Raw genomic sequence first — 16948 nt, 5'->3', positions numbered from 1 at the left:
TGTGACCTCCTCCCATGTGCAAGTGCTTGGGTCTGGCAATCAATCACTAGGCCTGAGCGCTGTCACATGACAGAGGAAATGATGTCACCGATCCATTTAGTGTCCGACGGTAAAGTTTTACTAAACCCCGGAACCTACATTCACCATATCCGGTCTCCCCCGGACCCTGCATTCACCATATCCGGTCTCCCCCGGACCCTGCATTCACCATATCCGGTCTCCCCCGGACCCTGCATTCACCATATCCGGTCTCCCCCGGACCCTGCATTCACCATATCCGGTCTCCCCCGGACCCTGCATTCACCATATCCGGTCTCCCCCGGACCCTGCATTCACCATATCCGGTCTCCCCCGGACCCTGCATTCACCATATCCGGTCTCCCCCGGACCCTGCATTCACCATATCCGGTCTCCCCCGGACCCTGCATTCACCATATCCGGTCTCCCCCGGACCCTGCATTCACCATATCCGGTCTCCCCCGGACCCTGCATTCACCATATCCGGTCTCCCCCGGACCCTGCATTCACCATATCCGGTCTCCCCAGGACCCTGCATTCACCATATCCGGTCTCCCCAGGACCCTGCATTCACCATATCCGGTCTCCCCAGGACCCTGCATTCACCATATCCGGTCTCCCCAGGACCCTGCATTCACCATATCCGGTCTCCCCAGGACCCTGCATTCACCATATCCGGTCTCCCCAGGACCCTGCATTCACCATATCCGGTCTCCCCAGGACCCTGCATTCACCATATCCGGTCTCCCCAGGACCCTGCATTCACCATATCCGGTCTCCCCAGGACCCTGCATTCACCATATCCGGTCTCCCCAGGACCCTGCATTCGCCACATCCGGTCTCCCCAGGACCCTGCATTCGCCACATCCGGTCTCCCCAGGACCCTGCATTCGCCACATCCGGTCTCCCCGGACCCTGCATTCGCCACATCCGGTCTCCCCGGACCCTGCATTCGCTACATCCGGTCTCCCCGGACCCTGCATTCGCTACATCCGGTCTCCCCGGACCCTGCATTCGCTACATCCGGTCTCCCCGGACCCTGCATTCGCTACATCCGGTCTCCCCGGACCCTGCATTCGCTACATCCGGTCTCCCCGGACCCTGCATTCGCTACATCCGGTCTCCCCGGACCCTGCATTCGCTACATCCGGTCTCCCCGGACCCTGCATTCGCTACATCCGGTCTCCCCGGACCCTGCATTCACTACATCCGGTCTCCCCGGACCCTGCATTCACTATATCCGGTCTCCCCGGACCCTGCATTCACTATATCTGGTCTCCCACAGTACACAGAACATGGAAATGCAATTATTTCAGTAAATATAAACTGCCAAATACATTTTCTAATAAGCATTAAGAGCAATCTTACGACTTCTCTCAGTGTCCAGCAGAGCACTGGTTAAAGCTTGTAGGGGGAGTTTTCATCCACCTCTGACTGTCCTATGAGGCTGCATAACCCCTGACCCTCTGTCTGGACAGCGCTGATTGGCCCTGTGCTGATAACATGCACTCTTCCAAGAACAAAAAAAAAGAAAAAAGAAAAAAAAAAAACTTTAGCAAGCAACACACACTAAACTGAGCGTGTGCAGAGTGATTCTTAAGAGCTCTGTACTATCAGCAGATGGATTGGGGACAGTAGAAGAAAGGCAGGATCAGAGAAGACAGGATCAAACAACCTTACAATACAATATGGAGGATTTTTAGCTGATGACCTTTAATTTTATTTTTCTAGAGTAAAGAGCCTCTATGAAGTGGAATTTCACCCAAAAGAGTAAGTTCTGCTTGTTTACACCCTCCCCCTCCTCTGTAGCAATTGCCACTTTTTAGCCCTCATGCACACGGGCAGGGGCGGACTGACAAGTCATGGGGCCCCCGGGCAATAGGGGATCATGCGGCCCCTGTGTCCTTGCCCAAACTCAAAAAAGCCTATGAAAAAGGTACCAGAGGCATCTCATGGGGCCCCCTACTGACCCCGGGCCGTGCCTGAGTTTCCAAATGGTCAGTCCGGCCCTGCACCCGGGACGTTTTGATAACGCTGGTAACGTTAGCTGTGTAAAATCACGTTAAAAACCTGAGTTTTTCAGGTTTTTTTTAGCGTTTTTGCATTAGCTTTTAGCCGTTATTAGTGGCGTTTTTCATGCGTTTTAACACATTTGTGGTTTTTAGCGTTCTTTTTACCCCCAAAAAAATTTTATGGGGGGGTAAAAAATGTCCAAAAACGCTGGTTTGCGGGGTTTTACCGCATTTTTTTACCATTAGAGCACTAGTCCTGATTTTTTTTTTCCAGTCAAAAAACGCTGATTCCAGTCTATGTGTGTATGGACACGTAGGATAACATGCCGGGAATGGACACGTGGGACAACATGCCGGGGATGGACACGTAGGACAACATGCCGGGGATGGACACGTAGGACAACATGCCGGGGATGGACACGTAGGACAACATGCCGGGGATGGACACGTAGGACAACATGCCGGGGATGGACACGTAGGACAACATGCCGGGGATGGACACGTAGGACAACATGCCGGGGATGGACACGTAGGACAACATGCCGGGGATGGACACGTAGGACAACATGCCGGGGATGGACACGTAGGACAACATGCCGGGGATGGACACGTAGGACAACATGCCGGGGATGGACACGTAGGACAACATGCCGGGGATGGACACGTAGGACAACATGCCGGGGATGGACACGTAGGACAACATGCCGGGGATGGACACGTAGGACAACATGCCGGGGATGGACACGTAGGACAACATGCCGGGGATGGACACGTAGGACAACATGCCGGGGATGGACACGTAGGACAACATGCCGGGGATGGACACGTAGGACAACATGCCGGGGATGGACACGTAGGACAACATGCCGGGGATGGACACGTAGGACAACATGCCGGGGATGGACACGTAGGACAACATGCCGGGGATGGACACGTAGGACAACATGCCGGGGATGGACACGTAGGACAACATGCCGGGGATGGACACGTAGGACAACATGCCGGGGATGGACACGTAGGACAACATGCCGGGGATGGACACGTAGGACAACATGCCGGGGATGGACACGTAGGACAACATGCCGGGGATGGACACGTAGGACAACATGCCGGGGATGGACACGTAGGACAACATGCCGGGGATGGACACGTAGGACAACATGCCGGGGATGGACACGTAGGACAACATGCCGGGGATGGACACGTAGGACAACATGCCGGGGATGGACACGTAGGACAACATGCCGGGGATGGACACGTAGGACAACATGCCGGGGATGGACACGTAGGACAACATGCCGGGGATGGACACGTAGGACAACATGCCGGGGATGGACACGTAGGACAACATGCCGGGGATGGACACGTAGGACAACATGCCGGGGATGGACACGTAGGACAACATGCCGGGGATGGACACGTAGGACAACATGCCGGGGATGGACACGTAGGACAACATGCCGGGAATGGACACGTAGGACAACATGCCGGGAATGGACACGTAGGACAACATGCCGGGAATGGACACGTAGGACAACATGCCGGGAATGGACACGTAGGACAACATGCCGGGAATGGACACGTAGGATAACATGCCGGGAATGGACACGTAGGATAACATGCCGGGAATGGACACGTAGGATAACATGCCGGGAATGGACACGTAGGATAACATGCCGGGGAGTTTACTGGATGTAGGAAAAAACATCAAAAGCCAAAAACAGCCGCTGTAAAAACGTCCCGTGTGCAGGAGGGCTTAGGAGGGGGGGGGTGGCAGGTGCCTGGTTTTCACAGGTACCGGTTCCCATTTCTGGTCGGATTACCTTGGCGATCAAAGCGCAAGTTTGCCCCCCTTTCCCCCACAGCGTTCTGGGACACATCAGAGGTCCGTGGTCAGGGACCGTGCACATGCGCAGTGGGAAACCAGCTATGAAGCTGTAAGGCTTGACTGCCTGTTTCTCTTAGTTAAGATGCTAGTGCCAGGAACCTGAAGCCGACTGAAGAATTAACTCAGGTGAGGACATTGCTGGACCCCTGGACAGGTAAGTGCCCTTTTAGCAAATGTCAGCAGCTACAGGATTGGTAGCGGCTGACAATTTTTTTGGGGGGAGATCAGAGCTTCCCGTCCAGCCGCTTTATATAAACGGCCGGACGGTGGCAGTGCAGGGGCGGGTTGCGTTCATAAACAGTGCCCACCATTTTGGATTGTGCGTGCTACCTGGGAGCGCGCAGCACCGCGATCCGGTGCCCGTTGTGTCCTCTGACACCGATCGCTGTACGGGACCTCTGCACAAGGTCCCGATCATGTGATCACTGATTAGCCAATCAGTGATTACATGAAGAGTGGTAAACAAGATGTCACTTCTAATATCATTGCTTACTACGTGTGAAATCTGTGAATGATCACAGAGATCACATGGTACAGGGCTATTCACAACAGCCTTGTACCATGTGATAAGCTGTGACCAATCACAGCTCTCACAGTATTTCTCAATGGCTGCAAGAATGCAGCCAGAGAGAAGGAGATATGATTGCTTTTACATCCTTTATGGGTGTAAAAGCAATCAGCGCTAAAAAAAAAAAAAAAACAAAAAAATCTTCATCGCCCCCAACAAGTAGTACAGTGTCGCCATGGTGACACTGTACTGCTAGGGTGGCAGTATGTAAAAAAATAAATAAATATAAAAAAATAAGTTAATGTAAAAAAAGTTTTGAAAAATTATAATTTTTGATTATAAACTTATTTCGGTTATTTTTTTTTTTTACTAAAAAGATAACTGAATACATTTTTGCCAAGATTTATGAAGAAAGATTATTTATTTGCAAAATTTTATAAGAAAAACACCTTTTTTCAAAATTTTTGGACTTTTTCATTTATATAGCAAAAAAAATAAAAATCCCAGTCGTGAATAAATACCACCAAAATAAAGTTTTACCGGTCTCAAAAAAATGCTAAAAAATTCATATGGGTACAGTGTTGCATGACCGCGCAATTGTCAAAGTGTGATAGCGCTGAAAGCTGAAAATTGGCCTGGACTGGAAGGGGGTGAAAGTGTCCGGACAGGAAGTGGTTAAACCCCAAACCAAAAATATAATAGATCGCAGCTTACCAATCATTAGATGTGGCGGCTGTGTTAGTTTTGTTTGCCTAGGCCTTTTTCCCTCTGTTTTCACCTGGTGATCTGGCCAGTAACACACCTCCTGTTAGAGATTACTCTGGATGAAAGAGCACAGGGGGCACATTTGGACAGCAGCATTGTCAGTTTTTGGGGGAGGGGAGTGTTATGTTAGATGGACTAGCAGATTTAGATACTCTAATACTCCACTCAGTACCTCACTCACCGCCCACGAAATTGCCACTCATTTCCATAACAAAATTGATGCAATCCGTCAGGACATAGTCAACTCGCAATCTACCTCCCCACCTAGACTCCCCCCCCCCCCCCCCTATCTCCCTCTCATCTCTTCCCTCCTCTGACCTCGCAACCGCACTGCCCCCCTCCACACCCAAGACCCCGCTTACCGTAACCCCACCAGCTCTGCACTCCTTCAGCCCTACTACCACTGAGGAAGTCACCAGGGTCTTCTCAGAAGCCCGCCTCACTACTACCTGCCCCCTGGACCCTATCCCCTCTCGACTCCTCCAGTCACCCCCCTCTTCCCTCATCTGCTCCCTCACCCACATCTTCAATCTCTCCCTCTCTACCGGCGTATTCCCCTCCCCCCTAAAGCATGCGCACATCACCCCCATACTCAAAAAGCCCTCCCTGGACCCCTCTGACCCAAACAACCTCAGACCCATCTCCCTGCTGCCACTCACTTCCAAACTCCTGGAGCGCTTAGTCTACAACCGCCTAAGCGCCCACCTAACTGACAACAACCTCCTTGATCCACTACAGTCCGGCTTCCGTCCCCTACACTCCACTGAAACCGCCCTCCTCAAAATCACCAACGACCTACTAACCGCCAAAGCCAAAGGCGACTACTCTGTCCTCCTCCTCCTGGACCTCTCCGCGGCCTTCGACACAGTTGACCACCCCCTCCTCCTTAATAAACTACTCTCCCTTGGCATCAGAGACACCGCTCTCTCCTGGTTCTCCTCGTACCTATCCCGACGCTCCTTCAGTGTCACCTACAATGGTGCCACCTCCCCCTCACTCCCCCTCTCTGTTGGGGTCCCCCAGGGCTCTGTCCTTGGACCCCTTCTCTTCTCCATCTACACCTCCTCCCTTGGCAAACTCATACACTCCCACGGCTTCAACTACCATCTCTATGCTGATGACACTCAAATTTACCTCTCCACCCCTCACCTCCACTTTCTCCGCCCGCATCACTCACCTCCTAAACGACATCTCTGACTGGATGTCGCTCCATTTCCTCAAACTCAACCTCTCCAAAACCGAGCTTCTCGTTTTCCCTCCTGCCCGCGCCCCCCCCCCCATCCTATGCATCACTACTAACATCACCACCATCAATCCCGCCCCGCAAGCCAAAGTCCTTGGAGTCATTCTGGACTCTAACCTCTCCTTCCAACCTCATGTCAAATCACTCACAAACACATGCAGGCTCCACCTCCGCAATATCGCCAAAATACGCTCCTTCCTTACCCCAGACACCACTAAACTACTCGTACACTCCCTGATTATCTCACGCCTTGACTACTGCAACTCCCTCCTCACCGGCCTACCCCAGTGCAGGCTCTCCCCGCTTCAGACCATCCTGAACTCAGCGGCTAGACTCATCCACCTCACCACCCGCTCCACCTCTGCCACCCCCCTCTGCCTCTCCCTCCACTGGCTCCCTATCGCCCAACGCATCAAATTCAAACTACTCACTCTGACCTACAAAGCCATTCACAACACTGCCCCTAACTACCTCACCAACCTGATTCCCAAGTACCACCCTACCCGTACCCTTCGCTCTTCACAGGACCTCCTTCTATCTTGCTCCCTGGTCTCCTCCTCACACGCACGTCTGCAAGACTTCTCCAGGTCCTCCCCCATCCTCTGGAACTCACTACCCCAATCCATCAGACTGTCACCTTCCCTCCTCACCTTCAGGCGCTCCCTGAAAACCCACCTCTTCAGGGAAGCCTACCCCACCCTCACCTAACTGCTGCTCTCCTTCATTCCTCCTACCACTCCATCCCCCACAGCCACTTCCTCCTGTACCTCTACCCCCTCCCTCCTAGACTGTAAGCTCGAAAGAGTAGGGCCCTATAACCCCTCGTGTGCTGTTTGTAGTTGCTGTAATGTTTCATGTATTGTCCCCCCTCTATTGTACAGCGCTGAGCAAACCCTTTGGCGCTATATAAATTCAATGTAATGTAATGTAATTGTACTCAAACTACAGCTCATGCTGCAGTTACACGAACATTTGCAAACTTTTTTTTCCTTTTGGGATAAAGGTTTCACATGAATAAATTAAAGTGATCACTGTAAGCACCGCTGACAGTGGTGAACGGTTTGTCTCAACACTCTAACTGCTACATCTGCAAGGTAACTTGTTCTAATAAAAAAAAAAAAAACAGAATTACTAGCTGGATCACCAGGTGAAAATAATGGAAAGAAAGCCCAAAAGAGAAAACTGATTCAGCCATCACATCTAAGGATCAGTAAGTTGCAATATAAAAATGTTTGCTTTTGGGTTTAATACTGCTTTAAAACAGGCCTTTCCCCTTCCCCTAACTTTGTCAGCACGCCGAACCCTTTTTAAAAACTTTTTTTTTTGCGTTACTAACCTTTTTTTTTTTCCTTCTACTTCCTGATTTCCCTAAAGGCAGTGGTGACATAGTCCTGGCCGCATAGAAGCCCCTTGTACAGTCAGGTCCATAAATATTGGGGCATCGACACAATTCTAACATTTTTGGCTCTATACACCACCACAATGGACTTGAAATGAAACGAACAAGATGTGCTTTAACTGCAGACTGTCAGCTTTATTTATTAGGGTATTTACATCCAAATCAGGTGAACGGTGTAGGAACTACAAGTTTGCATATGTGCCTCCCACTTGTTAAGGGACCAAAAGTAATGGGACGGAATAATAATCATAAATCAAACTTTCACTTTTTAATACTTGGTTGCACATCCTTTGCAGTCAATTACAGCCTGAAATCTGGAACGCATAGACATCACCAGACGCTGGGTTTCATCCCTGGTGATGCTCTGCCAGGCCTCTACTGCAACTGTCTTCAGTTCCTGCTTGTTCTTGGGGCATTTTCCCTTCAGTTTTGTCTTCAGCAAGTGCAATGCATGCTCAATTAGGTTCAGGTCAGGTGATTGACTTGGCCATTGCATAACATTCCACTTCTTTCCCTTAAAAAACTCTTTGGTTGCTTTTGCAGTATGCTTTGGGTCATTGTCCATCTGCACTGTGAAGCGTCCAATGAGTTGTGAAGCATTTGGCTGAATATGAGCAGATAATATTCCCGAAACACTTCAGAATTCATCCTGCTGCTTTTGTCAGCAGTCACATCATCAATAAATACAAGAGAACCAGTTCCATTGGCAGCCATACATGCCCACGCCATGACACTACCACCACCATGCTTCACTGATGAGGTGGTATGCTTAGGATCATGAGCAGTTCCATTCCTTCTCCATACTCTTCTCTTCCCATCACTCTGGTACAAGTTGATCTTGGTCTCATCTGTCCATAGGATGTTGTTCCAGAACTGTGAAGGCTTTTTTAGATGTCGTTTGGCAAACTCTAATCTGGCCTTCCTGTTTTTTGAGGCTCACCAATGGTTTACATCTTGTGGTGAACCCTCTGTATTCACTCTGGTGAAGTCTTCTCTTGATTGCTGACTTTGACACACATACACCTACCTCCTGGAGAGTGTTCTTGATCTGGCCAACTGTTGTGAAGGCTGTTTTCTTCACCAGGGAAAGAATTCTTCGGTCATCCACCACAGTTGTTTTCCAAGGTCTTCCGGGTCTTTTGGTGTTGCTGAGCTCACCGGTGCGTTCCTTCTTTTTAAGAATGTTCCAAACAGTTGTTTTGGCCACGCCTAATGTTTTTGTTATCTCTCTGATGGGTTTGTTTTGTTTTTTCAGCCTAATGATGGCTTGCTTCACTGATAGTGACAGCTCTTTGGATCTCATCTTGAGAGTTGACAGCAACAGACTCCAAATGCAAATAGCACACTTGAAATTAACTCTGAACCTTTTATCTGCTCATTGTAATTGGGATAATGAGGGAATAAACACACACCTGGCCATGGAACAGCTGAGAAGCCAATTGTCCCATTACTTTTGGTCCCTTAACAAGTGGGAGGCACATATGCAAACTGTTGTAATTCCTACACCGTTCACCTGATTTGGATGTAAATACCCTCAAATTAAAGCTGACAGTCTGCAGTTAAAGCACATCTTGTTCGTTTCATTTCAAATCCATTGTGGTGGTGTATAGAGCCAAAAATGTTAGAATTGTGTTGATGTCCCAATATTTATGGACCTGACTGTATATGCTTCTGTGCTGCCTGGGTCTTCATTTCCACACCACCATTTGTAATGCCTCTGATACTGCGCATGCACAAGATGAAGCACACGGTGTCAAGTGCTTTATCTTGTGCATGCCGCATACAACACTACAGGCATATATTGGATGGGGGGGGGGGGGACCCTTATCTCAAGGTTCTTCCCCTCCATCAGAGGCCTGCAGTGACACACGGTGCATGTGCAAGATGAAGTGCATGACATCATGTGCAGTATAATATGCATTACAAATGGCCGTGTGGGAGAAAAATCAATAGGACTTGCACATACCTCCAAAACCTTACTGTCACAGCTGAACGCCAGGGTTTTTTCCCCCCATCAGAGGCCTGTAGTGTCACAGGGCACATGCACAAGATGAAGCGCATGACATCATGCGCAGTATAACATGCATTACAAATGGCGGTGTGGGAGAAAAGCCATCACTACAATTGGCAGCCACACTGGCCATCAAGAATGCACAAGAGCCAAAAAGGGTGGGCAAGTCTCTGTATTAATAATGAGCGTCGAAGCTTTATCTGTCAGAATGGCCTGAGATTCAGCCATGACAGAAAGGTTTGGGAGTCTGCTGCTAGAAGGTGCACTCCAACGCAGTGCAAACTCTCCATAGGATCGAAGGAGCGCAACTTCATTGACTTCTATAGAGCTGTACTAAATATAGAGTGTGTCTGATGTCTTTGAGAATGTCTGTGAGCATTTGGAAGAGAGTTCAAAAGATGGGGAGCAGCGATAGAGAAGCCCTGTGAGTGAGAAGAGGTCATGGAGGTAAAGAGGGGTAATGCTTTCTAGTCAAGACATCTTACCTGCTCATATGCCATGAATTTGATAGCGGACTCAGGAGCGATTTTCAGTACGTTTATACCATTCCCCCGCCACAGTGAGCGCAATCCACCTTCCTCTATCATTGCTTTCACTCCCCTCAACATGGAGAGCCCCTGAGATTTTGATCCATGTACCTGTGAAGATCAAAAAGAAAGATGAACATACATCAGGAGCACAAATTATGTGCAGTGAACTCCAACCAAAGAACCAACAGAGAGGCACTTTAAAAGGCACAAATTAAGGCAGGCCATAGATGATGCAATTTTTATTCTTGCAACCACAGGATGCAGAAAAGAGAAATCGTTCGATCAGTGTTGATGGGAAAATCCCTCCCACAGAGCTATTGTGTTCTCCCGGTGGGGAAGGTAGGGAGTTGTTCTGGCTGCAAGAACACAGTGATTATTGCTTTCAGCTTTAGCCGATGGCAAAAATTGCATGTAAAAATCCAACATGCATGTAGACATCGAAAAAAATCCAACATGTATGTAAAAATTGCATGTAAAAATCGATCGATAAATCAACTTTGGTACAATCAGCCTGTCCATAGGCGGTTCAAATCTCAGCTAGTACTCGATCGATAAATCAACTTTGGTACAATCAGCCTGCCCATTGGCGGTTCAAATCTCAGCTAGTCCCTGCTGAACTGGCAGAGATTCGAACGATCGATGGCGGTCTTAATACACAAAAGTACAAACCGTAACTTGCAGCTTCTAGGGGGATTGGCCAGATATGCTACAGTATATGCAAAGATTTCTTTAAAGAACAATCATCCAGCAGAGTGAGATTCCTGGAGCTGTCTTTTTAATGCTGAAGAATATTATGCTCACCTGCATTAGGACTTTCAGCCTGTCCAGGGGGGCGGTTCCTGTCCTTGACACGGCTCCTGCCACACCTCCCGCCAACAGCTGCTTCCACCACATACCGGTGCGGATCTCCTTCTTTGAGAACTCATCTGGAACCGCAAGAGACTCACCTATATCCAGCATCTGAGGAAAGACACAAAATAATCTGCCATACAACAGCATAAGGAGAAACAATGAACTGCCCTACATAGAGGAAGGATCCAACCTCAACCACTATATAAATTCTCACAGAAGAACAATGGCTTGCCCTACATAGAGGAAGGATCCAACCTCAACCACTATATAAATTCTCACAGAAGAACAATGGCTTGCCCTACATAGAGGAAGGATCCAACCTCAACCACTATATAAATTCTCACAGAAGAACAATGGCCTGCCCTACATAGAGGAAGGATCCAACCTCAACCACTATATAAATTCTCACAGAAGAACAATGGCTTGCCCTACATAGAGGAAGGATCCAACCTCAACCACTATATAAATTCTCACAGAAGAACAATGGCTTGCCCTACATAGAGGAAGGATCCAACCTCAACCACTATATAAATTCTCACAGAAGAACAATGGCCTGCCCTACATAGAGGAAGGATCCAACCTCAACCACTATATAAATTCTCACAGAAGAACAATGACTTGTCCTACATAGAGGAAGGATCCAACCTCAACCACTATTATAAATTCTCACAGAAGAACAATGGCTTGCCCTACATAGAGGAAGGATCCAACCTCAACCACTATATAAATTCTCACAGAAGAACAATGGCTTGTCCTACATAGAGGAAAGAACCAACCTCAATCACTGTACAACTTATCACACAGGAACAATGGCTTGCTCTACATAGAGGAAAGATCTAACCTCAACCAGTATATAGATTATCACAGAAGAACAATGGCCTGCTCTACATAGAGGAAAGATCCAACCTCAACCACTATACAATTTATCACAGAGGAACAATGGCCTGCCCTACATAGAGGAAAGATCAAACCTAAACCAATATATAAATAATCAAAGAAGAACAATGGCTTGTCCTACATAGAGGAAAGAACCAACCTCAATCACTATACAACTTATCGCACAGGAACAATGGCCTGCCCTACATAGAGGAAAGATCTAACCTCAACCGGTATATAGATTATCACAGAAGAACAATGGCGTGCTCTACATAGAGGAAAGATCCAACCTCAACCACTATATAAATTATCAAAAGAACAATGACCTGCCCTACATAGAGGAAAATCCAACTCAACCACTATATAAATTATCACAGAAGAACAATGGCTTGTCCTACATAGAGGAAAGATCCAACCTCAACTATTATATAGCTTCTCACAGAAGAACAATGACCTGTCGTCCTACACAGGAGGAAAGATTTAACTTCAACCACTCAAATTCTCATAGAAGAAGAACGACATTCTCTACATAGAAGAAAGATCCAACTTCAACCACTATACAACTTCTCACAGAAGAACAATGACTTGCTCTAAAAAAAATCCAACATCAACTGCCCACCAAGAAACAATGACCTGTTCTACATGAAGAAAAAGATCCAACATCAACTGCCATACACAGTAACTGAGGAACAATGACCTATCTACATTGAGGAATGATCCAATATCCATAACAATATATCTGGTAGACAGTGACCTGGTCTACATGGAGGGAAGACCAAACATCAACTACCATGTAAGTGCACACCTAAAAATGATGACTTGTTCTATATGGAAGAAAACATCTAGAATCAGCCACCATATAACTGCACACCAAGGAACAAGAACCTGTTCTTTGTTGAAAAAGAGACCAAACAGTACGTGTGATATTAGTGTACACTTAGAAACAATGACTTGTTCTACATGGAATTAAGATCTGACAGTAACTGCTATATAACTGCACACCATGGAATAAAGACCTGTTCTCTATATGGAGGAATGATCCAACATCAGTAACCAAATAACTGAACACCTAAGACCGATGACGTATTCTAAACTGAAGAAAAGATCTAGAATCAACCACATAACTGCACACCAAGGAACAAAGATCTGTTCTACATGGAGGAGTGATCCCACATCAATAACCATATAACTGCATACCAAGGTACAATGGCCTGTTCTTACCCCTTCAAATTTTCCACATTTTGTCATGTTACAACAAAAAACGTAAATGTATTTGGGATATTATGTGATGGACCAACACAAAGTGGCACATAATTGTGAAGTGGAAGGAAAATGATAAATGGTTTTCAAAATTTTTACAAATAAATATCTGAAAAGAGTGGCGTACATTTGTATTCAGCCCCCTTTACTCTGATACCCCTAACTAAAATCTAGTGAAACCAATTGCCTTCAGAAGTCACCTGATTAGTAAATAGAGTCCACCTGTGTAAAATTTTATCTCAGTATAAACACAGCTGCTCTGTGAAGCCCTCAGGTTTGTTAGAGAACATTAGTGAACAATCAGCATCATGAATGCCAAGGAACACACCAGACAGGTTAGGGATAAAGTTGTGGAGAAGTTTAAAGCAGGGCTAGATTATAAAAAAATATCCCAAGTTTTGAACATCTCATGGAGCACTGTTCCATCCATCATTCTAAAATGGAAAGAGTATGGCACAACTGCAAACCTACCAAGACATGGCCGTTCACCTAAACTGACAGGCTGGGCAAGGAGAGCATTCATCAGAGAAGCACTCAAGAGGCCCATGGGAACTGGAGGAGCTGCAGAGATCCACAGCTCAGGTGGGAGAATCTGTCCACAGGACAGCCATTAGTCGTGCACTCCACAAATCTGGCCTTTATAGAAGAGTGGCAAGAAGAAAGTTCATTGTTGAAAGAAAGCCATAAGAAGTCCTGTTTGCAGTTTGTGAGAAGCCATGTGGGGGACACAGCAAACATGTGGAAGAAGGTGCTCTGGTCAGAAGAGACCAAAATGTAACTTTTTGGCCTAAAAGTAAAACACTATGTGTGGCAAAATACTAACACTGCACATCACCCTGAACACACCATCCCCACCGTGAAACATGGTGGTGACAGCATCATGTTGTGGGGATGCTTTTCTTCAGCAGGGACAGGGAAGCTGGTCAGTATTGATGGGAAGATGGATGGAACCAAATACAGGGCAATCTTAGAAGAAAACCAGTTAGAGTTTGCAAAAGACTTGAGACCGGGGCGGAGGTTCACCTTCCAGCAGGACAACGACCCGAAACATCCAGCCAGAGCTACAATGGAATGGTTTAGATCAAAGCTTATTCATGTGTTAGAATGGCCCAGTCACAGTCCAGACCTAAATCCAATGGAGAATCTGTGGCAAGACTTGAACATTGCTGTTCACAGATGCCCAGTCACAGTCCAGACCTAAATCCAATGGAGGATCTGTGGCAAGACTTGAACATTGCTGTTCACAGATGCTCTCCATCCAATCTGACAGAGCTTGAGCTATTCTGCAAAGAAGAATGGGCAGAAATGTCCCTCTCTAGATGTGCAAAGCTGGTAGAGACATCCCCAAAAAGACTTGCAGCTGGAATTGCAGTGAAAGGGGGTCCTACAAAGTATTGACTCTGGGGGGGATGAATACAAATGCTCCCCACACTTTTCACAGATTTACTTGTAAAAAACTTGAAAACCATTTATCATTTTCCTTCCAATTCACAATTATGTGCCACTTTGTGTTGGTCCATCACATCCAATCCCATTAAAATAAATTGACGTTTTTGGTTGTAGCACGACAACATGTGGAACATTTCAAGGGGTATGAAGACTTTTTCAAGGCACTGTACAAGGAGGGAATATCCAACATCAACAATTACCAACATATTTTACATTGAGGAAAAGACTCAACATAAATTACCATACAACTAAACACTGAGGGACAATGACCTGTTCTGTATAAAAAAAAAAAAAAAAAAAAGGGAGGCCCAAACCCAACTACCACATTACTGAACACTGAACACCAAGAACATAGTTACATAGTTAGTCTGGCTGAAAAAAGACAAAAAGTCCATCCAGTTCAACCATAAAAAAAAAAAAAAAAAAAAAAAAAAAGTTATAATCCTATACCCACAGTTGATCCAGAGGAAGGCAAAAAAAATGATCCAATTTGCTCCTGCTGGTGAAACAATTCCTTCCCGATCCCCCGAGAGGCAATCGGATATTCCCTGGATTAAGAACAATGACCTGTTCTACATGGAAGAGAAAGCCTAACATCATCCACCCAATAACTGCACATTGAGGGAACAGTCACCTGTTCTACATGGAGTAAAGCGCCAACAGCAACTGCCATATAACTGGACACCGAGGAAAATGGACACGTTCTACATAACAATCCAACATCAACTGCTACAGTATATAATTGCACACCGAGGAACAGAGAACTGTTTTACGTAGGGGGAAAAGGGCGCAAGTCTGCTACCGTAACTGCACCCCAAGGAACACCTGTACTACATGGAGGAGACAATATTCACAACCATTTAACCATACAAAGCAGTGTGCATACAGTGAAACACACACAAAGCCCCATAGTAAAACAGCACACAGTTAACCCTTTGATCGCCCCAGATGTTAACCCCTTCCTGCCCAGCGTCATTAGTACAGTGTCAGTGCTTTTTTATTAGCACTGATCACTGTATTGGTGTCACTGGAGAGGTCAGTGACACCAGGTCAGTTCCCCTCCGGTGCCAGAATGCCCGCTGCAGTCCTGCAATAAGTCGCTAATCACCACCATTACTAGTAAAAAAAAAAAAAATCCTAGTACAGGGGCGGACTGACCATTCAGAAACTCGGGCACTGCCCGAGGTCAGTCAGGGGCCCCATGAGATGCCCCTGGTACATTTCATAGACTTTTTTGCCCGGGGGCCCCATGAGTTGTCAGTCTGCCCCTGTCCCAGTATATATACCGCCATTTGTAGACGCTATAACTTTCATGTATACCAATTAATTTACACATATTGGGATTTATTTTTAGCAAAGACATGGAGCAGAATACATTTTGGCCTAAATTTATGATGAAATTAGATTTTTTAAAATTTTTTTGCTGGACGCATTTAATAGCAAAAAGTCAAAAATATATATATTTTTTAAATTGGCGTTTTTTTTTTGGTTAAAAATGCACAGGAGATCAAATACCACCGAAGAAAAGCTCTATTTGTGGGGAAAAAAAAAAAAAAAAAAAGGACATAAATTTAATTTGGGTGCAACATTGCATGACCGCACAATTGTCAGTTGAAGTAACGCAGAGTCGCATCTCAAAAAAAAAAAAATGCCCTGGTCAGGAAGGGGGGGGGGGGGGGGTAAATCTTCCGGAGGGCAAGTGGTTACGCTTTGGCAATAAACCTGGAAGCTGATTGGTTTCTTTGCACAGCTGCACCAGATTTTGCACTCTCCAGTTTTTGTGAATCAACCCCACTGTATGCTGCAGGAATATGCCCCACAAAACCAGGGGGGGGGTAAATCCTCTGGAGGGCAAGTGGCTAAAAGGGGTCTGTAATTACCTATTTTTACATACCGTATTTTCCGGCGTATAAGACGACCCCCTACTTTTCCTGTTAAAATATAGGGTTTGGGCTATACTCGCCGTATAAGACTACCCCTCTTCCAACGCTCACCAAATAAAAATTAAAAAACATCAGATTTGATTTCAATATGGTATGGTATTCCAATGATGGGGCACGATTCCTTGCTCTGACACTAATGATGGGGCACCATTCCCCCCACTGATACCAACGATGGGGCACCATTCCTCCCACTG

The 16948-nt window shown here is 46.6% G+C and overlaps 1 protein-coding gene across 2 annotated transcripts in view; it reads right to left on the bottom strand.

The window, feature by feature from the left end:
* Nucleotides 1-16948, bottom strand: part of LOC149442419 (mitochondrial adenyl nucleotide antiporter SLC25A23-like) — a 72590-nt gene that overhangs the window by 31187 nt on the left and 24455 nt on the right. For both annotated transcript variants that reach the window (XR_016307195.1, XM_089656135.1), the window contains exons 5-6: nucleotides 11176-11334; nucleotides 10330-10482 (exon numbers count right to left, since the gene is read on the bottom strand). Coding sequence is in view for 1 of the 2 variants with exons in the window: in XM_089656135.1 (XP_089512261.1) it covers nucleotides 10330-10482; nucleotides 11176-11334 (312 nt within the window). In the remaining variant the exon portion in view is untranslated. The remainder of the gene's footprint in view (nucleotides 1-10329; nucleotides 10483-11175; nucleotides 11335-16948) is intronic.

This window comes from Staurois parvus, unplaced genomic scaffold, assembly GCF_062004578.1.
Source record: "Staurois parvus isolate SC_StPar_1 unplaced genomic scaffold, SC_StPar_1.0 ptg000887l, whole genome shotgun sequence".
In the NCBI taxonomy this organism is placed as follows: domain Eukaryota; kingdom Metazoa; phylum Chordata; class Amphibia; order Anura; family Ranidae; genus Staurois; species Staurois parvus.
This window is presented reverse-complemented; position numbering and strand designations above follow the sequence as displayed.